We start from the raw sequence: 25,116 nt of genomic DNA, 5'->3' as shown, positions 1-25,116 counted from the left end.
ATTTCTGCTTCTATATACAATCTATTTTTATATTTGTTTGAAGTATATGAAGAAAATCTGGGCTGACATGAATATGCAGTTGTAAAGGAAGAAATACAAGTATCCATTCCACATTAAAACTTTCCCCATTTCAGTTTCAATATATCTCAAGTTAGCATAGGAAATTAAACGGAAATTTGGGGAAGAGTTTTGAGGAAATCATAGAAGACAAAAAAGTTTATAAACTCAGAAGTGTATAAAATGTATGTGTAATATCATATAACATCAATATATTTTATCCTTTAATACCATTAATATATATTTCTTTACTGTAAACATATCAATAAGAAAAAGAAAAAAATCAGACTTCTCTGGTATGAAGGGCCAAAAAATTTTATACAGATTTTCCAGATTGTGGGGGTACCTAATCCCTGTAATATAAAACAGCTACCTATATTTGAATAAGAGTTCCCAGGAAGTTTTCCATGATGTCAAAACTATTTTCATAATGATCATGGGAGATCCCAGAATTTGTGGACAATATATCAGGAACTGCAACTCTAAGGTGGAGAATTGGATATGGAATCTTCACGTCTGGGCTTAATGGATTCTCATTTCTGCCTCTGAGAAGCTATGCAACTATGAGGAAGTGATATCACTTCTCTGAACCTCAGTGTCTGATCCATAAAACAGGGATATACCTGTATTAGATATTTCAAGAGACTTGTGAACAAAGCATTTCATCAACTATGTATTTTAATAATAATAATAATAGCTAATATCTATATAACACTTACTATGTGCATTACAATTATTATTTCATTTGATCCTCACAACAATGCTGGGAAGTAGGTGCTAATAGTATCTCCATTTTACAGATGACGAAACTGAGGCAAAACAGTATAAGTGAATTGTCCAGGATCACATAACCAGTATTTGGAGGTCAGGTTTATATTCAAGTCTTGCTGATTCCAGGCCCAGAGCTCTATCTATTGTTCAACCTACTTTGGGAACCATGATAATTCACACTGCCAATTAAAAAAAACAAAAAACAACCACCCTTTTCCAACAAAAGTACAAGTGTGAAAAGCACTTTGATTTTATAATAAATTACATTTAAAAATTAACTTTATTGACATCTACTGGTTTTAACATAATTTATTCTGATAATATTTTCAAACTCTTAAATATTTAAACTTTAATTCCAGTCACAGGATGATTAAAAGATTTTAGCCATTTTGTCACATGAGCCTAAAACTAAAAGTGTACACTTTAAGAAAGATAATAGGTGGAAAACTTCACAAACTTTAAAGTGGCATACAAATATCAGCTATTATATTCATATTTTAGTCCCATATGATCAATATATCCAATAGCACTTCAAATGATATATCCATTTGTTTTTAAATAAAATTTGTTTCAAGATGGCTCATTACCCAAGATCTAACAAATTCAGAATTATTATATGCTAAATATTCTGCCAAGTATTGAGGTTATAAGATCAAAAATGAATGCATCCCTAGCCTAAGGAAGCTTACATTTTACTGACAGGATACAGCATGTACACAGCTAACGAAAGACAACATACATACACACACATACATCCCACTCTTTTGATCTACCATTCTTCTCTTTACTCTCAAATCTCTATTTTTCCTATACTAATAACCTATTCTCCTTCCCCAATTTAATATGAAACTATGAACCATGATCAAATCAACTCTGCCATTGTTCTTGGATGGATATTATTATAATGCCCTAAAATCTCACTCACCATCCCTGTAACTTTAAGGATCAGTATTCCTTCCTTCCTCGCCACTACTGTTCTTGTATATTATCTCCTCCCATTACACAATATGAATTCCAAGATGGAAGGCAAAAGTTAAAAAAAAAGAATCTAAGTTTGTACCATTTAAGGCAATAAATATGTTTAGCTATCCAAAATATTTTTAAATATTCAATAAATAATAAGCTTAGAGGGATTTTGTATACAGTCAATGGTGTGATTATAAAGATCTTATCTACAATAGTAGATACTTTGCAAAAGTCTGTTTTTCTCCACATGCCTTCATCAAGGATGCTCTTGACATATGTACAGGTTATTCATATTTGCAGATATGGGAAAGTAAGCATATCAGTAATTTTTTTAATCTCAGACTTTTTTTTAAAGAAGAACAATATAGCATTATATTTTCCTCAAAAATTTTTGGTACCTTCCCCTCTATTCAGGTATCTTGATAACCAAATCCTCAATGCAACCCCAAATTATCTTTGTATACTTGGCAGAGGATAGAGCTCTTCTTTAAAAAAAAAATGATTATCAGTTTCTTGAAAGTCAAGACTGGAGGGCAGCTAGGTTGCTTAGAAGATTGAGAGCCAGTTCTGGAGATGGCACATCTTGCTGTATTTTTGTATTAAAGAAGTTAAATAATGATGAAGTATTTAAAAATGAGATGTCAGTTTTTAGCACCTAACAATGAGTGAGGGAAACCAGCCCACTCAAGCCAATAGCAGTAAATGAAGAGACAACTATTACCCTTGGGATCATCCCCTGGAATTCGCAAGAAGAAAAGGCCAAAGCAAACTTACTACATATTTTGTACATATGAAAATCTCCCCAAAAGAATATAAGCTTTTTGAAGGTAGGGCCATTTTGTCTTTGTATCCCCAGCACACCCAGTAGACAATTAATAAAAGACAAATTCTGAATGAAAAGACCATTATGCTTAGCAACTTTTAAAAACACACTGAAAAAATAGTTTTTGGCAAAGGAGAGGGCAGAAAGCCAGAATATAAGGGAGGGATTGGGTGGCTGAGTCACTCCCATGTGGCCAAATGTTAAACTACAAAGGAAATATTTTCTGGCCAGGCTATGGTAAAAGACTAGTGAATGTTTCTTCAATAAGCCCTATTAAGAAGCGATTATAGTTGTCCAGGCAGGTAATAATGAAGTCCTTAATAAAAGTCAAAGCAATGAGAATATCAAGCAATGAAGAGTTACAATAATAGCAATATTATATGATGATCAACTGTGATGGCTTAGCTATTCTCAGCAACACATCAATGATCCAAGACAATTTTTTAGGACTTATGATGGAAAATGCTATCTACCTCCAGAGAAAGCACTGATAAGAATCTTAATTAATGCAGATCTCAAAGCATACTTTTTTGCCTTTATTTTTCTTGGTCATTTCGTCTGTTTTCTTTTGCAACATGGTTAATATGGAAATGTTTTTCATCACTGCATATGTATAATCAATATCAAATTCTTTATCTTCTCAATATTCTAAATAAAAAAGAGAGAGAGTAACAAGGAAACAATGAAAGAATCAGAAAAATCACCATAAGAATATAAAATTGGAAAAGAAAAAGTGACAGGAGAGTATCCAACAACAAGAGATACTCTACTATGTTAAATGCTACAGGAAGACTTTAAAAAGCCTTTAGAAAATCATCAGAGGGTCAAAGAATATGAACAAACAGTTCTCAAAAGAAAACTGCACACTATTAGCAACCACAGAAAAGAATCCTCCAAATCACTAAGAATAAAAGAAATGCAAACAAAATAACCCTTAGGTTTCATCTCACAATCAGAAAATTGGCAAAGATGACAAAAAATGAGAAGAGTCAAATGTAAAAAAGGTTTTAGAAAGAGAGGCAAACTAGTATACTGTTGGTAGAGTATAAATAGAATCAATTTGGAAAGTAATTTGAATTATGCCAATAAAATGACTAAAACATTAATATAATTTTAACCCAGAGATAAAAAAGAAAGCCTCTATATATACCAGTGATGGCAAGCTTTTAGAGATGGAATACCTGGCCCTGTCCCCTTTTCAGTCCCTGGGGCTGAGTCCCATGCCCACCTACCCTCAGAGATGGAATGCCATACCCCTCTCCCCTATCAAGTGTCAGGTGCGCCCTGCCCCCACACAGGGAAGGAAGTATGGGGCTGCCAGGTAAAGCGGCAAGTGATATGGAAAAATGTCAAGCACAATGGAGAGGGGGAAGGGAGCAGCTCTGCCAGGGTCCCTCTGCCTTTCTAATAACAAATTCCTGGGGGAAGGGGGAGGCCCTATGCCCAGAGAGAGCACTCTGTGTGCCATCTTTTGCATCCATGCCATAGGTTTGCCATCACTGATATATACAAATATTTATAGCAGCACATTTTAGGGTGGAAAAGAACTAGAAACAAAGTACATATCCATCAACTGGAGAACAAATAAACAAATCATGGTAAATGAATGTAATGGAACACTACTGTTCTATAATAAATGAAGAATAGTGTGAAGATAGAATTAACTTTCCCTTTGTCTACTTTTGAATTAATCAACAAAAGCAAACATACCCATACTTAACCCTAAGGTGGGAGAGGTCCAAAACACATGCTAAAGTGGGTGACAACTCAGAAAGGACCAACTGTCCCCTGGGCAGTCCTAAGCAAAATTATAGACTGCAATGGGTCCCTATAAAACAGGGGAAGGCACAGGAAGTGATGAAAAGAAGGGTCTTTAAAAGTGGCTGCAACTTCCTGTGAGTTTTTCAAGCTATTTCAAAGCTGTGGAGGCTGGTGAAGGTTCATTTTCTTCAGCATGGAACTTGGGACTCTATATTTGGTAAGACTGCTCTGAGTTCTTTTCCCTTTGGACTTTGGATTGGTGAGTGGAAAAAACTGACCTTCCTTTCCTGACTTCTGGAGACATTAACACTAGATAGGCCTCCCTCTCAGAGAAGGCCACCTGGGTGAAATCCTTGCTTAATTTACCTCTGGGTCCTTCAGCTGGGGCTTCTGGAGCCCTGCCGGAGTAGAGCCAGGAGCTGAAGCAAATATTTAGGGTAATAAGCCAGACTTCTCACTCTGCCCTCTTCCACATTCCTCTCCTTTCACTCTTTCCCTCTATTTTGTAAATAAAACTGATAAAAAGTCATGTTGACTTGAGATATATTAATTTCTGCAATGGCATACTCTTATATTTTTTTTTTTTATCCTGGGACTCCATTCTAGGAGCATAGGGCCACAACCAGTAGGCAATGGGTCACACAGTCGCTCAGGGTCACCCAGCTGGGAAGTATCTGAGCCCGGATTTGAACCTAGGACCTTTCGTCTCTAGGCCTGGCTCTCAATCCACTGAGCTAGCCCAGGTGCCCCTACTTTAGGTTGCAGTTTCTTTAGCAGATGTAGTTTTTACAGGGTGGGGTTGCTAGCCCCACGCCCAACCCTCCTCCTTTTTCATCCGGGCTAGGGACCGTCCTTGGCCCAGGAGTGGTAAGGGTGGGCAGTAGGGGTCAAGTGACTTGCCCAAGGTCACACAGCTGGAAGTGTCCGAGGTCGGACTTGAACCTAGGACCTCCAGTCTCTAGGCCTGGCTCTAAATCCACTGAGCCACCCAGCTGCCCCTCTTATATTTAGTCCAACCTTAATTTTAACCCCTTCAATAGGATGACTATAAAGAAGTATAGAAAGATTTAGGTGAATTAGTGCAAAGAGAAATAAACTAAGCCAATAAAACAACATACACATGGGGCAGCTGGGTAGCTCAGTGGATTGAGAGCCATGCCTAGAGACGGGAGGTCCTAGGTTCAAATCTGGCCTCAGACACTTCCCAGCTGTGTGACCCTGGGCAAGTCACTTGACCCCCATTGCCTACCCTTACCACTCTTCCACCTATAAGTCAATACACAGAAGTTAAGGGTTTAAAATAAAAAAAATAAAAAAAAAACAACATACACAATGATTATAATGTTATAAATGGATGGAACCACCACCACAAAATAACAGACATCCTAAAGAAGATATATCAGATGATATATTATCCAATTCCTTTACAAAGTTGGAACATCTACATGTGTGAAATATTGCATATATTTTCAGACTTATTCAATGTACTTAGATTGTTTATTCTGATTGTTTTTCTCTTCCTTTTTCTATAAAAACACTTTTTTATTTTATCATAGAGATAAACAGAAAAATACAGGTGATAAAAATATATCAATAAAAATGCATTTGAAAAAATCACCACTGAATCTTGAGAAAGAAGAATTTGTGGTAAAGCAGCATTAATGAAAGTAGAAGCATCAAATAGAGAACAAATTTACCCCTAAAGAAGCACAGCTACAAAGAAGGTGAGGGATAGGACAGGAACTAGAAGGGTTGGAAGTCCATAACTTGAGATCTAATTATGTTAATTGTCATATAGGAAGGAGACAGTAGGGGAAAAAAGAGACTGAAAATCAATGTGAAAGTAAGACTGGAGCATGGTACTGAAGGAGGCAAGGACATATGGGAAACAAGGATACATGTTCACTTTTAAGCAAGTATATATGGCTTTCTCTTAGAAAGTATGGGAAATAGTAATAATATTAAGAAAGGTTAAAGAAGTAAGTCCCCGCTAATATTTCATACTTCTCCTAGATCTCATGGCCTCAGTTTTCTACTTGATAGTGGAGCAAGAGGGTCAAAGAGAGTTAGAGTGCTCATATCATTCTCAGAAAACAAAGTAGAAACACCACAAAAATCTACAAAAATAGGAAATGAATTAATTCAAAGTATCCATAAATTTTTTTTTAAATTCAACTGAACAAAAAGTACTAAAATGTCAGAAATAATGAAAACAGAACAAAAAGAAAAATATACCAAGGGATTTCCTCAGTTGTAACCCTGACAAAGAAGTTAAACAAGAAAAAGATAAAAAAATCATAAAAGTAAATAAAACAAAAACTTGTAGAGGTTTTTTTAAAATATAAGGTCCTAAAATTATAATTGAAAGATACTTTTAAAATATAAAGAATTTTTAATGACAAATATTGAGAACATACTTGTATTAAACAATAGAAACAATATCAACTAATTATAGAAGGAAAAGAGATCTCAGGCACTATGAACTAGCTAAAAGAAAAAAAACTGAAAAAATTCATCAACATGCAAAACCAAAGACCTGGGGGCTAAATCAAGATAAAACAACATCTGAACTACTGACATCACAGAAAAATTTAGAAAAAAAAAAATCTAAAAACACCATTCAAAACAATGTTCAAGCACTGGTATAGCCTATATCAGAATATTTATTTACTACCTCACTAAGTGGGAGAACAGAAGGAGTGAGAAAATCTGAATCCAAAAATGTCAGAAATCAATTGTCAAAATTTTTTCCTATATGTAACTGAAATAATTAAAATAACAGAAAACAGTTCAAAGGATTTACATGAAGAATACAAAATTTAGCTCATCCCAGTACAATATATATTTAACATGTAAACAACTAAAAATTAAGAAAATAGAAATAAGTTATCAAGAGATTCACAGATGAGAGAATTAAGAATAAAAATTTATAATTAAGGTTTGAGTCACAAAAAAACTATCTAGTAGAAAAACCTAGTATATTATATAAAAATAAACAATTTGAGAAATATTTAACTTTCAAATTTTCAGAGCCAATTTTCAAAGTCTTTGAAAATCCAGGTTTTTTAAAATTTTAAAACAGTTTGGATTTCTCAAATCAAGACAAAATGGTTGAATGCAGATCAAAGCATTCCATTTTTCAGTTTTTTTTCTTTGTGTTTCTTTTAATATAAATCTTCTTTCATAACATGGCCAACATGGAAATACATTTTGCCTGATTGCTCATGTAAAACCACATCAAATTGCTTATCATCTCAAGGAAGCAGGAGAAGTAGAAGGGAGGGAGAGAATCTGGAACTCAAAAATTTTAGAAAAAAAAATGTTTAAATTTATTTTTACATAGAATTGGGAGGAAATTTTTATATTAAAAAAATAAAAAATAGTTCCTAAGAAAACATAAAAACTTTTTTAATAATAAAAATACAGAAAAACATTTCATATAAAAAAGAATGAGAAAAAAGACACTGGGCCAGAAAAAATCCAAAAAATCCAAAAAATCCAAACTCTTGTTTTTAGTAAAGGGTAAACCAAATTTAAAGATACCTACCTATGTGGGTAGAATATAGGAATCTTATTTACAGAATTTTTTTTTAATTTTTGAGTCAGAAGGACCTCAGAGGCCACCTAAGTCCAAAAAATACACAATGAGAAATCTCCACTATACATATACACAAGTACTACTCCAAGCTTCTCCTTTAAGGTGTCAATACCAGCCTAGAGATAGGAGAGTCCTGGGTTCAAATGTGATCCGAAAAACACTTGTATGATCCTGGGCAAGTCAATTAACCTCAACTGCCTAGCCTTTACCTCTCTTGTGCCTCAGTATCAATTCTAAGACTGTTCCTGTCACTCCTTCATAGACCCAACAAGATAAATCTAATCCCTTCTCCCTGATAGTCCTTTAATATTCAAAGATAATTATCATATTCCTCCTGAATCTTTTACAGATTAAATAAACTTGATTCCTTATATAGCTTGAACTCAAGGTTCTTCACCATCCTCATTGCCCTCCTCTAGCCACAATAGAATATCAATGTTCTTCTTAAAAATGTGCCTTTTATAAAATTTTGTTGTCCTTTTCAATCTGATAAGTTTGAAATTTTTGTTTTAGTATTTTATCCTCTTTATGATTCAGAGAATTCTTTCCTATGATTGCTAACTTACAATTCTTCCTTTTAAAATTGCCTATATATATAGCACCTACTCTCAGGTAGTTTCCCAACTTCTTTTCATAGATTGTGTCCCAGAGAGGTCCCATGTTTGTGATTCCTATGCTAGTTCACTCTTCCCAATGATGGTGAAACTATAGTATGCCATTGGTTTATGAGGAGGATAGTCTCTAGCAAATATTCTAACAATGCTATTTTATTAAATGCCTTTGCCTTATTTTTTTCCTTCTAGCTAACTAGAAAAAAATTAAACTTATGAGGGGGGGTTGTAAGCTATTATTTTGAGTGGATGTGGATACATTAACCACAGAGAATATTGGTTTGGGAAGGGGAAAACTACCTAGGTGTAAACATTTGATATTTTTTATTCCTATTCTTTTTTATAGTTCCTCATTGCTGCCTACTCATACTTAACCAGGAAACTTTTCATTGCCCTCTGAGAGATGCTCAATTTTAAACTCTGAAAACTGTACAATTCCATGGCTCAAAGCTAAAGTACAATATAAACTGAAGTCACAAAAATCATCTACATGCTTATATGACACTTAATAAAAATCAAATCAAAGTGATATTAGGAAAAATGGCCTTTGCATATTTGAGGGCTTTAAAAATTATAAATATGAATGTAATAAACATGGATAAATCTGTGCAAAGGTTAATAGGATAAGAACATATATATTAACAATAATTTCATATGAAAAATAAAATATAGCCAAACAGAATTTTGACTGGACCCCTAAGAGGATACAGAGCAAAATGCACTTTTGTTGCTTGTATTTTATTTCATGTTAATTTTTTCCTATTCAACATAATACATTAAAGATTTTATGTATGATCTTATTTTTCACTTGGCACATTTATCTGATCATTTTTAAAACAGCAGTTTATTATTAGAATCTATTTTTTTAGGCCATGTCTTAACAGTTTGGATATGGGAGGTATAGTTGGGGGTTTAAAGAAAAAAAACAACTCTCCTAATGTTGGAGAATGATACAAGTTTTGTTTAAGAACAAAAAAATCACTGGCAGCAGCAAAGATCCAGATAAGATGATGTACCCAAAAGTTACAGTGGGTAAAATCAGTTCAATTTTGTGGCTTTATCCATCAATGCTGAAGAGAACAATCTGACAGAATCTGTTAGTCTCTCTCAAACACTTTAACCCTGATGAAACTAAGATAGCTGGTTGAATCATCTAAGTGGCAGAGCATGAAATTCAACAAGCATTTATTGTTAGGCTATGGCATATGAAGGTATGGGTAAATATGAAGACAAGGGAATTCAGTATGCAGAAAAAAAGGACTATTAAAGAGATCAGTGGTCACCAATGAAGATAAAGTTCAGATTCAATGTAAAGAATAAGAAAAGTAGAAAAAAAGGGATCATAATATAGATTATAGAAATATGATTTAAAAGATTATGTAATCCAATTTCAATGATTTTTAAAAAATAGTTAAGGGTTAGTATTATGCAGTTAAATAAAAATCTGAACCAAGATCCTCATATTCCATATCAAAGTCTCTTTTTACCACACTATGATGGTTATTTGTCTAGCCACGTGTCATATCCCCAGTAGACTGTAACTTTAGAACAAGAATGGTATGAGTGGTTCATGTCCATACATTTGGGGACTTATATAGAGTTTTCAACTTTTTTCTTTTACAGACCTGCGATTTGATCACCAATGCAGGTCAATACCATCTCTGCAATTTAGTGTCTTAAAGATTTATAAGGCTTACTGAAAAATTAAGTAACCTTCCCATAATCTTATTGCCAGGATGGATGTCAGAGGTGGGACTTTAACAAAGGTCTTTAAGTACTGCACCAGGAATTCTTTATCTGGAATGATAAACTTCCTTTTCTTTCTTTCTTTTTTTTTTTTTTAAATAAAGGCATTGCAGTTGGTTTCCTTTTCATTTTAATTTATGTGTAAATATGTACATATTGGATGTAGATCTCAATGTTTAATATGTATGTTAATTTATGGATTTAAAAACTCTGAGAAGAAATTCAGAGGAAAAGTGTACTCATGTTGCTAGAAGTGGGAACTTTTGTTTGAAAAGAAGAAAAGGAAAATATGAGAGATCTTGGGAGAATTATCATTCAGAGCATAAGAACAGCTGTGCCCTGGAATCAAAACCTGAATAAAGTATCTGAAGTCAAACAAAAAAAAAGATGAGACCTCCCCTCAACACACTGATTTTTTTAATCGACTGAAAAATTTAATGAGCAGATACTCTGACCTAGATGTAACTGACTAACTTTCAGCCAGATATTAGCAAGAAACTACAAAAGACAGAGGGATAAGCAATTAGGAAGGGAATGATAAAATGAGGGAGCAAATTAAGGCAATGCTCCAAGTTATAAAGCAGCAGATGTTTGCAAGAAGAACTACAGGAGAGAGAGCAGAGTAGGAAAGGTATGACTCTGTACCCCAAAGAGATAATAAGGAAAAATACTTGTGCAAAACTACTTATAACTACACTCTTTGTGGTAGAAAAAAAAACCTGGAAAATGAGGGGTTGTCCCTCTATTGGGGAATGGCTGAACAAACTGTGGTATCTGTTGGTGATGGAATAATGTGCTAAAAAATAATGAAATGGAAGAATTCCATGCAAACTGGAAAGATCTCCAGGAATTGATGCAGAGTGAAAGGAGCAGAACCAGGAGAACACTGTACACAGAGACTGATACACTGTGGTACAATTGAATGTGATGGACTTCTCTACTAGCAGCAATGCAATGATCCAAGACAATTCTGAGGGACTTATGAGAAAGAACAATATCCATCCAGAGAAAGAACTATGGGAATAAAAATGCAGAAGAAAAACATATGATCAGTCATGTGGTTTGATGCCGATATGATTGGGGTTTTGTTGTTAAAAGATCACTCTACTGCAAATATGAATAATATGTAAATAGGTTTGGAACAATAATACATGCATAACCCAGTGGAATTGCTTGTCAACTCCAGGGTGGGGGGAAGGGGTGGAAAAAGTCATGAATCATGTAAACCATGGAAAAGTATTCTAAATAAATAAATAAACTGAAAGGAAAAAAAAGCAAAGGTATTCCCCCCAGAAGGAAAGGAGGGGCTTTTTAAGAACACCCATCCAGAGCCGTTAATAACATTGAAGGTGGGGGTTTGGGAAGTAGAGGTTACCTTCCTGATGGACACAGAGTCACTAGATCCCTTCTTATATTGTGTTTCCCCAGGACCTAGGTTTTAGAAACAAAGAGAACTTCCTGTGACTGGAGTGAAAGGGGAGAATTTTTCTGACTCAGCCAACGATTGTGTAAAAATAAATGAAAGATTTTTCTGCTGTAACACCAAATGGTTATAGTTGTAAAGACTGTAAGTCTCATTCCCCACCTCCTGTAGATCTGGGAGTGGGGGGGTTGGAGATGTCCTGAAGCAGAATAACAGGTGAGATTTGGGTCCCTGGGACTGCTGAAAACCCAAAGCAAAATTTATTTAACTATTTTATTGACTGTCTTTGTAACTCTGTGTTGTATGTGCACACAAAGGGGGAGACTGGGGAAAAAAAGCCTCTATTTGATTTATTAGTTAACTATCTCTCCCTATGTTCAGGAATATGAAAGAAGTTGAAAAAGACAAGAGAATGAGTTAAGAGATTTAAAAATGAACTTCTGTGTAAATTTTGAATTTCTTAAACCCTAAGGTAGCTTAACAAAGTGAACAGCGATTATTCACTAGGGTTTGCCCTCTAATATGGGGGAAAAAGAGAGGTAGGTAAAAAGATCTGTTCAACACTTTTCCTCATTTCTCCTTTCCTAGACACAATGAGGGTAGGTGGAAGAAGGACAGAAAAACATATTTAATCTCTAAATTGGATTTCTCAAATGGTGTTAATTTCAAAGAATATGTATGTGTGTGTTTTTGAAAAATAACACCCCAATTCTGAAATGTGATTGTCGAGTTGAGCAAAATGAATATGATGTTTCAAAGTTACAGGGCTGTAATTATCTATTGGGTTCAGAAGGGTTTTATTCTGTACCAAGTATCAAAATTTAGTGTCAGCTTTATAGAAGAAAGAGGTGATGAAGCACTAAGATTTTATGTAAGATAGGAACGTGCTCACAAGTTAAAATGCTAAGAGCATTGGGAAAGAAAAAATTTCAAAACTGTAAATTTGAAATAGAACATGCATCAGTAGTTTGGGAATACTGTTAAATGATCTATGAAATATGGCTACGTGTTATATGGATTGCTGCCAAAATTTGTACTTTGATCAGGAATTATTTCATCATTTGAATGTCATTTTTGTTCAATCATAAATGATTAATTTTTACTGTGGACTAAATTAATGTCTGAGGTGAAATGGATAAAACAATGTGCTAAGATATAGTCTGTAAATGAGTACATGATGCAATCTTTAAAGAATAATAATCTGGGCTCTTTTACTAATTAGTAAGTAAAATAATACCTGGTGGAGTGAAGTTTATTTGAATAATGATGGTGAAAAGCAAGCAGAAGAAGGGGAGAAAAAGTTGGATTAGAATATGAAAACAGGTTGTTAAGGGACTTTAAAGGGGCTTTAAGCAAAGTCCATTGGAAAAGAAGCAGAAGGCAAAACAGAAAGTTCTATTCTGCCATGAGCAGAGGTTTTGAATGGGAAAAGTGAATATTTTGAGACTAGCAAGTTAAGCAATTCTATCTTTTCAGTTAGCTCTATTTTAGAGTAAGAAGAATCTGTGAAAACTAAAATAATCAGAGAAAGAATAAAGAAAATACAGAATTGGTATTCACTATATGGGAAAAATAAAGAGAAAAACATTTTATTTGTAAATGTATAAGGCTTTAATAAGTCATTAGAATATCCAAAGTAAGAAAAAAGCTTGTTTGGGTTATGAAATTTCAGGATAATGGAACTAGACTATTGAGAAGGTAAACTTCTCTGAGCTGCAACTAAGTGAGATTTGATGTTTAAGGTAAAGGCTTTGGGGTTTTCAAATGATATTTTTGTGAGCTTGGAATTCAAGTGTGGCTATCTGATGATCAATCTACCATTCAAAAGAACTAAATATGAGATACTCAGAGGACAGGTAAAAGTCCTTAATAAATCTTAGATAATCTTAGCCTAAAGCTAGAATGAGATTCTTCTGATTTGGTATGGCCCATTGGATTCTGATGATTCCTAAGTGAAATAATTATGTCACAAGCCATTGATAGCTCTGGCCTGGACCTAAAAGTCAGACAGTGTGTCCTTTTAAGGCACATACCTAAAGGAACCAGTGAGGACAATCATAATCTTTTCTCTGCCTTTTCCTTCTATTGACAAATTCCTATAATCAGCACAGAATGTAAGTTGTAAAATGAAAGTTTCCATTTCCCAAAAAACCAAGTAAATCAGTAGTTGAAGGTTGGATTTTATAAAATGAGATTTCTGTTAATCAAAGATCTATATTCGCTGTCAAAGTCCCACAGAAAACAGTTATAAAAAAGGGGACCTTCTGTTTTAATTGACCATAATTAGAGCTTGAATGTTCTATCCTGCCTAGCAACATTATTCCTAATCTGACAAATACAATGAGAAGGATACAATACAATGAAACTTTGAAAGAGTTGCCTTAGAAACAGACTGACTGATGAGCATTTCCTTCCCTTTGGCCCTCTCTTTAAAAAGTGTGCCCATCACTGATTTAGAGGATTCTAGGACAAGGCTGAGAAAGTAGAGGCTTCTGATTCAAGGGCAACTGGAGGTTCAGTTACTTTTCTATCTTGTGAATATTGGGAAAATGTAATTTTTCTTTCATACATTTTGGTATTTTCATTGTACCCTGAACCTAGCCTATGTGATTAGCGTGTAAGTCTGGGACCCCAGACAAGGGAGCTGGACAGAGAAAGGCGGGGAAATCTCACATTAGCATTTCTATAAAAAGTCCATTTTGTTCCCAGGCATTTGCATTTGCCATTAGGGCATCTTCCACCTTTCATGAAAGGAATAAAACTGCTTTCTTCTTCCTTATGCTTTCTAACTCCAGTTCATTTTATAAGCGGGGAATTTTTGGGCTATTTTATTGCACTCAATGATTCTCAAAAAATTAAAGATAGTATATAAAATCTATAGTTGAATAGAACTGGCTGAAAAACAAAACAATGTACGATTAGTAGTCCTTTCCATATTGTGCCTAAAGATCAAAGCTAGGACCTTGACCAACAGATCTGGTCAGAACCCTCAAACCTCTTTCTCCATGTATAACTATATCTTAGAAACAAAATTTTAAATTTTGAGAAGTACTATGTGGTCAAAAAACTTTATATGAAAACCAGTTAGTTCATTTATATTCAACCAGTACTTATATTGAACACCAATCTACAATTTTACAAAATGCTTTCAAGTGCATTAATTTGATCTTTGCAATAAATAAAAACAAATAATTTTTTTTCAAACTTACTTCATCAATGAAGACATGAGTGAATTCTGCCAAACTTTTGGCCCCAACTATTTTCTGAAGCAGCACACCAGTGGTCATATAAATTAACTTTGTGTCTTTGGTAGCTATTTTCTCAAGTCCAACCTAAAATGGGAGAAAGAAGGAAACAAAAGTTTATATATTTAAATAGTGTCAATTACTAAAAATAAAAAAAATCACTAGGTGCTATCCCTCCTACATGAACCATGTCTTACTTTTTTTGGGGGAAGATTTATTGTTTGGGTCATATTTTGTTTAAAACCTGGCAATATTTAATACTCATTTATTTAAAAAGAAATACAAAAAAATTGATTAAAATCTTTTTTTAAAATCTTATATTTCTAATCCATAAATACCTGGTAAAATTCAACAGTTTGGAAAAAAACGTGATATACTGTTTGATGATAATAGGCCAAGAAATTAAAGCAGAAACAAAAATTTGCTTGCTTTCTAGAATTAGCTCACCTGATATCCTACCAAACCACCCAAAGTCCAAGATCTCTCTTTACTAATCCATCTTGCAATGCTGCTGGCACCTATTTTCCGTGGCTGAGTAACCACAATGTTGCAGTATGTAGAACGGTGAATATAATAATCCAAGACATACTGAGGAAGCTGGGTGCTTTTTCCACTACCAGTTGCACCATGAATGATTACAACTGAATTGCTTTCTATCAAGGAAATAACCTGGAATTAGAAAAGGAGGGGGTGGTAATCAGTTCTCTCTTCAATGAACAAAAAGTGAACAGAAATGGAAACTATTATTTATGTGATGATAGTGTGCTCCTACAAAACATAAGGTCAGAAGGCTAGAAAGAACCTTCTTCTTTAAAGATCTAATTCAAGGCACTTAAATCTTTTTGTCATGGCCTCCTTTGAGGAGTCTGGTAAAACCTTAACCCCTTCTCAGAATGATATTTTGAAATGTGTTAAGTAAAACACATGGGATTTCAAAGGAAACCAGTTATAGTTAAATATAGTCAATCAAATATTAAAAATAAATGCAACCCCCAAACAAATAAAAGCTGAGTTTTAAGTTATTCAGTCTTGTATTATCCATACTACAACCTCTCTCCCTGGGGTAAATCAATATACTTAAAATTTTTAAATATTTATGAAATAAGATTATCTAGAACTAAAAACAATCTATCACTATAGTTATACTATAGTGATTACTATAATCACCATTAACAAAATTATCTGACAAATGCTTTCTTTTAATTTTTAAAATATCATTACTAGGTAACTGTTTTATAAGAAGACTACATCAGAGAGATACTTATCAAAGAGATCTTTAGCCATGGAAAGGGCTTTAAGTAGATAGATGTCAGAGGAGAAAGACCAAAGAGAAATGAAATGTTAGGTTAGAAGTGAAAATTTATAAAAATCCAAAGAACAAAATAAATTTACAGATGGCTTAAGGCTAGATTGTGTCTTGTCTCTGAAGATCACAATGGATGATCAGTAAATCTAGGTTGAATGAAGAGATAATACCTTTATATTACATGAAGTTAGAAAAAAACAAATTTGAGAAGTAGCATAGTACTAGATTAAGTGCTACACCTAGAATTAAGAAAAGCTAGGTTCAAATTCTACCTCAGATAATTATTAGCTGGATGATCCTAGACAAGTCATTTAACCTCTCTAAGTCTCATTTACCTATTAAAGGAAGGAGCTAGTCTCCATGACTTCCAAGGTCTTTCTCAATTCTACATCTAGGACCCTACAGCTACTCCAAAATTTAAAAAAGAAAGTTACATTTATGCTAAAATAAATTGTTTACCTCTTCCTTACACCGATTTATAGGCAAATCAGGATATTTGTAATTTGTTTCTGGGATAGATGGCACACTGCTTGATTTACATAAAGGCTGCTTTGGACCTGGGAACAGGGGGGAAAGAAACAACAATGAATATTTTAATTTGTTACATTTTAAATACATGTATATGTAAAACTGTTCCTCCCTCCCCATTCAAATTCATACTGTTTCAGGAAGAAGAAAATTTGGAACATCCATAATGTCATGGTATTTACAACTTAAACAAGATGGCTTACTGGTTATATATTGTTTTAAGGGGAACTTTACCTCTAGATCAACTGTTAGCCCGATAAACAATGGTTTAGCAACATGGTGTAAAATAGAATCTATTTTACCCCCCCAAAATAGTTTCTTTGCATAAACTCAAACTGAAGGGTAATCATAAGATAACTATTTTCCCCCTGTTTCATGAGTCAGTCAGTCAAGAAGGATTTATTAAGGCCTGAGCTTTGAAACACAAAGTATTACCTGTTCTCAAGAAATTCACCAATTGATGTAATGGGTATAACAATATGCAAATGACTATGTCAACTACAAAATAAACAACAAAAATTGGCAAAAATCAAAAGGAAGAGATATTACTTTTTTAAATCCTTACCATCTGTCCTAGAATCAATATAAGTATTAGTTACAAAAAAGAAGAGCGGTAATGGCTAAGCAATTGGGGTTATGACACACAATGACACACAGCTAGAAAGTATCTGAGGCTATATTTGAACCCAGGATTGAGGGGTCTCTGGGTGCAGCTCTCTATCCACTGAGATACTTATCTGCTCCAAGAAACACTTCTCTTAAGGGGACTAGGAAAGGATTCTTGTGGAAGGTAGGGTTTTAGTTGGGAATTTTTAATCAGGGAATACAGATAATAAAGATGAGAAAGAAGTACATTTAAAGGCAAGGGACACAGCATCAGAATGTCTTCTTTAAGAAACAGCAATGTCGCTAGATCACAGAACCTGGAAGGGGAAAAAAGCTTTAAAAGCCAAAGAAATAATTTTATATTTAATCATAGTATAAACAGGGAGCCACTGTGTATATGTGCATGTGTGCACATTTGAGAGTGACATAGTCAAACCTATGTTATAGGAAAATCACTTTTGTTGCTTTTTTTCCATTTGAAATTTTTATTATTAATTTTTAACATTTTTTAAAATCTTGAATTCATCATAAAAAGGGAGAAAAGGACCTACTTGTACAAAAACATAGCAACTCTTTTTATGGTGGTAAAAAACTGGAAATTGAGGGGATGTCCATCATTTGGGGAATGGCTGAACAAATTGTGATATATGGTGATGGAATTAGTGCTACAAGAAATAATGAGTATATTTCAGAAAAATCTGGAAAGAACAGAATGAAATAAACAGAATCAGGAGAACAGTGTACACAGTAATAGCAATATTGTATGATAATCAACTGTGAAAACTTTGCTACTCTCAGCAATACAGTGGTTCAAGACAATTCTGCGGAACTTATAACAAAGAATGCTCCCCACCCTCAGGAGAAAGAACTATTAAGAGTCAGAATGCAGATAAAAGCATATGATTTTTCACTTCTGTATAATTATTTATTTATTTTGGGGTTTTGGTTTTATATGAGTATTCTTACAACAATGGCCAATAGAAAGTGTGTTTTGCATGATAATAGAAGTTTAACAAAGTTTGCTTACCATATCCCAGAGGGGGTAAGGGAAACTATTTCAAATCTATAATTTTGGAAAACATGTTGAAAATTTTTATTGCATGCAACTGGAAAACAAAATTTACCAAACAAAACAAAACAAAACAAAACCAACAAACTATTTTAATCTTGAGTTTCAAATTCTCTCCCCTCCCGTCTTACCCATTTGAAAAGGCATGGAGTATATCAATTACACATATGAAGTCACACAAAACATTATTTCCATATCATCCATTGCAAAATTGTTTAGAAAATAAAAAAAATTTTATAGAAAAAAACTCCAATATGCTCTTGGAGTTCATTAGTTCTCTCTCTGCAGGTAGATAGTATTTTTCATTATGAGTTTTTTAGAATTGTCTTGGATCACTATATTGATCAGAGTAGCTAAATCTTTCATAGTTCATTACTATTATAATATTGATGAGAAAGTGAGATATGTGTAAGAGTTGATGCAGCAGGATTTGGCAAAAGATTGGAAAGGAGACAGGAAGAGAGCAGGAATGGAGATTATATAATGTTTAGGTATGGATGATTAGGGACTGTGACAACCTTGACAATAATATATATTCTGTTGTGAGGAAGTTTACTTAATTATTATTTAGGAGACCTAGCAGGAAGGGCTAGAGAATTCTAAGTGGAATGGGGAAGCAGGAAGTGTGTCTCTCTCTCTGAAACGGACTCCATAGTGGTTGGGACAAGTTGTAACTGACCCTAGGAGATCTCAGAGGAAGTGGAGTTTGTACCCTGATTCTCTGGGATCCTGAAGGAAGACTATCATCTACTTGTGGGAGAATTTTAGAAGAGACTATTAATCCCAACCTGAGTTGCAGGTTAACTTGGGCTGGGTTAGCTCCCAGAATCTACCCACCTGAAAGAGTACAGCTAGTGGTCCTGGAAGAGCTGCAACATCGCTGGAGTGTGTCAGTACTCTGCTGTGAGGATACCCACTTCAGTCCTGCTATCCTTGGGCCCTGTCTTGCTTTAGGTCTCAGTTCAGTATAGGTAAGTCCTTCCCCTGACTCTGTGGTTTGCCCATAGTCTGGAAGTGTAGAAACCCCTATTCCCATCCTTTACCATAGTTCCCTTAATTAAATTTGTTACAACCTCTTGTCATTTGCTTACTAGTTCCCTTGTCTAGATGGTGCAGGGTGACAGGCCTAACTGTCACTTCTGTCAACAGACATTTTCCTTAACTGTTAAACTCAGTCTCCCTAACTTGTTTGGTCTCACTTTTTGTCATTCCTATCTTCAACTCACCCTTCTGAACCCACATATAATATTTAAGTTAACTTCCCTGGTTTTCCCCACTAAGAGTTTGGCACACTCAGATGGGAGGTTAACAGGGGGACAGGAAGTTCTCTCTTGGACACACAGAGCCAGACTGGAAGTCAGAGGATTCTGAACATTCCATGGGGCGGGTGTACAGCCATTGGCTGTGGACTGAAAGTTCTGAGCCAGTGGTGTACCACTCAGAGCTGCCTACCCTTCCCCGGGTTCATTCATAAATTCCCTGAGTGAATCAGCTTTACAACTAAGCTTCAGGGAAGGGGTTTTTCAGCCATTTCCCTCCTTGATTGTTTTTTTTATCCTGATTTTTTCTTTTACTGTTTTTTTAAGTGTTCTTACTGTACTATATTGTTACTGTTGGTGTATAATTTTGGTTTTGTTTGGTAAATACCCATAATATAATACTACTAACACATTGTCAACAAGTGAATATTAAAGTTAAAATGGAAGAGATGGTAGATAGAATAATAAATGTTGGCATGGAATTTGTTGTGGGGTACATTTTATTTTTTTTTAAATGGTATACCAAAGTACATCAGCTTAGGCCTAAATTTTGAGAAATTAAAGCCAATATGGGACATTACACTGTTAGATATGGTAGCACACATACCATTAATTTTTTTTTTAACCCTTGTACTTCGGTGTATTGTCTCATAGGTGGAAGATTGGTAAGGGTGGGCAATGGGGGTCAAGTGGTCACACAGCTGGGAAGTGGCTGAGGCCGGGTTTGAACCTAGGACCTCCTGTCTCTAGGCCTGACTCTCACTCCACTGAGCTACCCAGCTGCCCCCATTAATTTTATTTTGTGTAAACATTGTATATAGGATGTGCTAGTTGCTCAAATGCATGTTATATACACTTAAAGTATTGGTGACTTGATGGTACAAGGAATCTGATTTAAAGTTGATATTATGTTTGATGTAAATTCAGATCAGTAATATGGAAGACTACATAAAGCAAGAAAGGTTTAAGGACACTGGCTATGGTCTGGCTCAGCATGCTAATAATGAAATACATAATGTTGACATATCTAAGGCTGATTCGGAACAAAAGGCATTGAATAAGGGAGACAAAACCAGTTAACCTTTTTCTCCTACTCGACCTTCCAGTAGTGAGAGATGATGGGATTTTTCATGTGAGACAGCACACTAGATTTAGAATGGAGGATGTGGAGAATTTGAAAAGGAAAATCCCCAATTTCCATGATGATGCTGGCAAATTTGTTAAGATCTTTAAAGCATTTGTCTAAGGCACATGATCCAGATTTTGAAGACTGTTGGTATTTGGGAGAGATATTGTCCAATCACGATAGGAATAAGTTTGTAGAAGAGATGAGAAATACTGAGGTGATGACACCCTGGCCAGTAGCCTAGGAGGAGCTGGATCTCAATTCAGTTCCAATTTACAGAATGCTGAAAATAGGCAAGAAAATCACTGATAAAGGTAATGGAGAAGAATTCTAGACACCCTAACTCTTGGTCCAAATTTGAAAAGGTTAGGCAGACTAATCAGGAGATCCCAGTGACAATTTTAAGATCCCATAATTGAAGCTGCCTAAATTTATTTGGATATGAATGTCCTGGAAGATGCCACCATAGAGCATATTAAGTGCATATTTGTGAGGAATGCTGTTCCCCAGGTGAGGAAGTTTTTTTTAATGACAACTACCCAGATTGGGAACATCTGAGCCTGGATGAACTAAAGCAAAAGGCCACTTACGTTTTTGCTCAAGAGAAGGACTGAGGGAATGATGAAAAAGATGCAATGATTGAGAGCCTCAGGAAACAACTTAAGAGAGGCAAATAGTAGGGCAAATGAGAAAGAAATCAGTGAGATAAAAGTAGTGGCAGTGTTGAGGGCATCTGAAAAGAAAAATAATGCTAATAACCATAAGAATAATGCTAATGTAAACACAAGATATCAAAGACCAGCAATCATGTTATGTGTGTGGCCAAGTTGGACATTTTGCAAGAGAATGTAGGTTTAGAAGAAGATCAAATGGGCAGAGGTACAATAATAATAATAATGGATTTAATTGGTTTAATAATAATTATGGACATAGGGGAAATAATTGGAATAATGGATTTAATTATGGAAATAGCCAGCAAAATGTGTTCCAATGCCAAAATGTATGCTGCCAGGGTGTTCAAGCTCCTAATTTGGCAACAATGCAGGATTACATAAAGACCAGAGCTCGGCCAAAGTATAGTCATGTTGTCCAGGGGAATGTTAATCATGGTAACCTGAATGGAGAGACAGCTTCATTATGAAGGTGTGCCCAAAATTCAGAAGTAATTAATCAAGGCAATGGGAATAAAGTGAATATTGATGAAATTGCATGTGTTAAAGATAATGATAATGTAATTGTGGATAATTCACAGAACAACAGATTTTATAAGCAAAAAATATGAGTGACACAATCTATATCTTACAAAGAATAAAAATATAACAAATTAAAGCCTTTTCAAACAAAAAATTTCTTATGACTTGATGGACCACATTAATTCTAAAATTAAAAAAAGTTTTTCTCTACATATTTTTTAAAAACTAATAACTGGAAAATAAACTTTAATTGTAAAACGAACTCTGAAGTCTTTGTCTTTCTCTCTGATTCAGCATGTAACTTTCACCCTACTAAGATGTCAAGTCAGTCTCCTTCTTTCATACTTCTCAATTTCTCCCATTCAGGCTCCATTACTCTGCCTATCCCTCCCATAATTCTCATCATTTTATCTTGTCCTCATCCCGTTTCTCCTTCAAGTGGCTATAATTATGAAACTAAGTTTTAAAAATTATTTTCCATATTTATAGAATAAAGTCTGAATTTTATTAAAATTCAATTAATTACATTTAACATTTATGAATCACTATTCATAAAGCATTATTCTAAGGTGTTAAAATATATACAAAATTTAGATGAAACAAGGCCTTTGTGGTCCTCATCAATGAGAATTAAGCCAATTAAAAAAATTTGTTCTAAAAATTTTCCTAAAACAAAATTCAGTTTACCCAAATTATAAAAGCTAAGATTCCGAGCTTCTTCAAAACTTCATTTCTATTCCCTTTCTTTCTTTTTTTTTAGAAGTAAATGAACCACCTTCATTAGCAGAGGAAGTGCTGGATAAGCAAATGTCATATTAACTAAATTTTGTAATTTAAAGTATTATTAATAGTAACTCTGAAGCAAAAAGAGGTTAAGTAACCTGTACATGAATAAATGCTTCATAAATGATCACTTACAGTTCTAATATCTTAGGATTTGTGATCTCTATATCTATGCTTCATTTTATAAATTGTAACTAAATTCCTAGGGAAGCCGCCAAATAGGGATTTCATTCACAAGATAGCCAAAAATCAATTATTTAAAAGTTGCAATATAAGCAAAACTTAAAATTTTTGTTTCTTAATATAGTTTTTTGTGGTGATTCTAAAAAGGGTCTTCTGAATACTTTCAGAGCATTTCAAGCTTGATGAAGTTAATTTTTTGTCTAATTCTACTTCAAAATTTATGTCTTTCTTGCTCCTTTGTACACACATTCAATTACCAATATTCATGTTTATCTGTCAAGATAAGACATACTCTTTTTTTTTTAAACCTTTACTTTCCAATCTTGGAATCAATACTGTATATTGGTTACAAGGCAGAAGAGTGATAAGGGATAGGCAATGGAGGCAAAGGAGACTTGCCCAGGGTCTAAAATAGCTAGAAAAGGTCTAAGGCCAGAGGTCTGGCTTTCAATACACTGAGCCACTTAGCTGCTCCCAGACACATTTCTTTTTTAAGCCTACTTTAAATTAGTTATTAAGTTCAGTATTTACCCACATAACTTCCAGACAACTATCACTTTTTCCTCCTCACTGGAATTTACTTTACTTTGTGTAGTGAGAATTTCATTCTTAAAAAGTTTCCCATCCCTTTGCAACTCATATGCCATTTCTACATTCTACAATCCATAGGATCCTACCAATCTTTTCTCTGAAACCTTTAAAATCAATCTGCTTTCCCAAAATCAAGGATGCATATCAGACTGACCAGCTTTCTTTTACCTCACAAACTCCTTTGGAGTCACTTTTCCCCCAGAACATTCCCAACATTTTTACCCCAGCAACAAGTTCCTTCCTGCTATAGATAAGGTGCTTTTTCTTCTTCCACTGGCATTCACATAGATGTTATCCTCCCCTCTGGGTTCCCTAGATTTCCTCATATAAGGATGTTACCCTAAAACCAATCCCTGTCTCAGTTTACCTAAACTTTTTCAATATAATGTGCAAATCCAGAGTCATATTTCAATAATGGAGTTCAAACCTTTCCCTCTCTTTATGTTCTGCTGCCCCCTACTCTCCTGGGCCCCAATCTCAATGGGACCTAGGAGACCAATTTTTCCTCCTCATATTACAGACTGTTCTCTTGCTTGCTGCCTTGGCTTTGGACATGTTTAACACATGAAAACTATAGACTTTACCACTGAATCCCTTCTTGGATTTTGTTTCCTGTGAACTTCTGGTGATCTCAACCGTCATTCTTCTTTCTTCTCTCTCTCTCTAGCTTGGTGGATATGAAAATGCAGTTTTCTCACTCCACCATCTTTTTTCACATTAAAAGCCCTTTATATTAGATACAAAAAATGGCAGCCAAATACCCTTTTATAAGCTGTCCTTAGAAGCATTCGCATCCCTGAACTTGAATCTACCACCTCCATGTTTTAAGTCATTATCCAGAAATCCAATTTCCCTTCTCAGTTACCTTTCCACAGGAGTCCTAAATCAGTTTTGCTCTTCTGCCTCCCTTGTCCTCTAGAAACATAAGTGAAAAGAACTAAATACCTCCAACAGCCCCGTGGTCTTCCTTTTCTTATCCCAGTTTTAGCAGCAATCTGAGCAACACATTGTAGGGGCTCCTTCTAGCAACATAGACCTACATAAGGTATCATCCCCTTCAATAAACCAATCAGGGGGTGGGGGTGGGGGGGCAGGGCATGGCATTTGGTCTCTAAAAGGTTCACCATCACTGGCCCAGATCATTAAGTATAGTCACAAACCACCTTAACTCTTACATCCCTCTGATCTGACTAGATGATCTCTCACCTGCCAATTTCTGTGGCTCTGCTCTATTATTCCTAGGTGTAACTGTTTCCACTTCAGAACATCTGGCAGTAACAGAGAGTATTTCTAAAGTCATTATCAAAATTTCAAAAATAGTATGCAAGTGATAAAGAATTAAACCAGTACCCAATAGCTCCCATGAAGCCAATAGCAAAAGTCTAGCTAACTATCATGAAAAAATAATTGAATTATATACATATATGGTTAGAGATCATTTTTACGTTGCTACTTAGGGACACAGATTTTT

The 25,116-nt window shown here is 34.7% G+C and overlaps 1 protein-coding gene across 1 annotated transcript in view; it reads right to left on the bottom strand.

The window, feature by feature from the left end:
• The window catches only part of TDRD9 (tudor domain containing 9), a 208,212-nt gene that overhangs the window by 91,559 nt on the left and 91,537 nt on the right, over window positions 1–25,116 (bottom strand). Inside the window, exons 4-6 of the mRNA XM_044659911.1 lie at window positions 16,767–16,864; window positions 15,449–15,670; window positions 14,966–15,088 (exon numbers count right to left, since the gene is read on the bottom strand). Of these exons, the coding sequence (XP_044515846.1) occupies window positions 14,966–15,088; window positions 15,449–15,670; window positions 16,767–16,864 (443 nt within the window). The remainder of the gene's footprint in view (window positions 1–14,965; window positions 15,089–15,448; window positions 15,671–16,766; window positions 16,865–25,116) is intronic.

Source organism: Gracilinanus agilis, chromosome 2 (assembly GCF_016433145.1).
Source record: "Gracilinanus agilis isolate LMUSP501 chromosome 2, AgileGrace, whole genome shotgun sequence".
In the NCBI taxonomy this organism is placed as follows: Eukaryota; Metazoa; Chordata; class Mammalia; order Didelphimorphia; family Didelphidae; genus Gracilinanus; species Gracilinanus agilis.
Note: the sequence above shows the minus strand (reverse complement) of the source record. Positions and strands in the feature narration are given on the sequence as shown.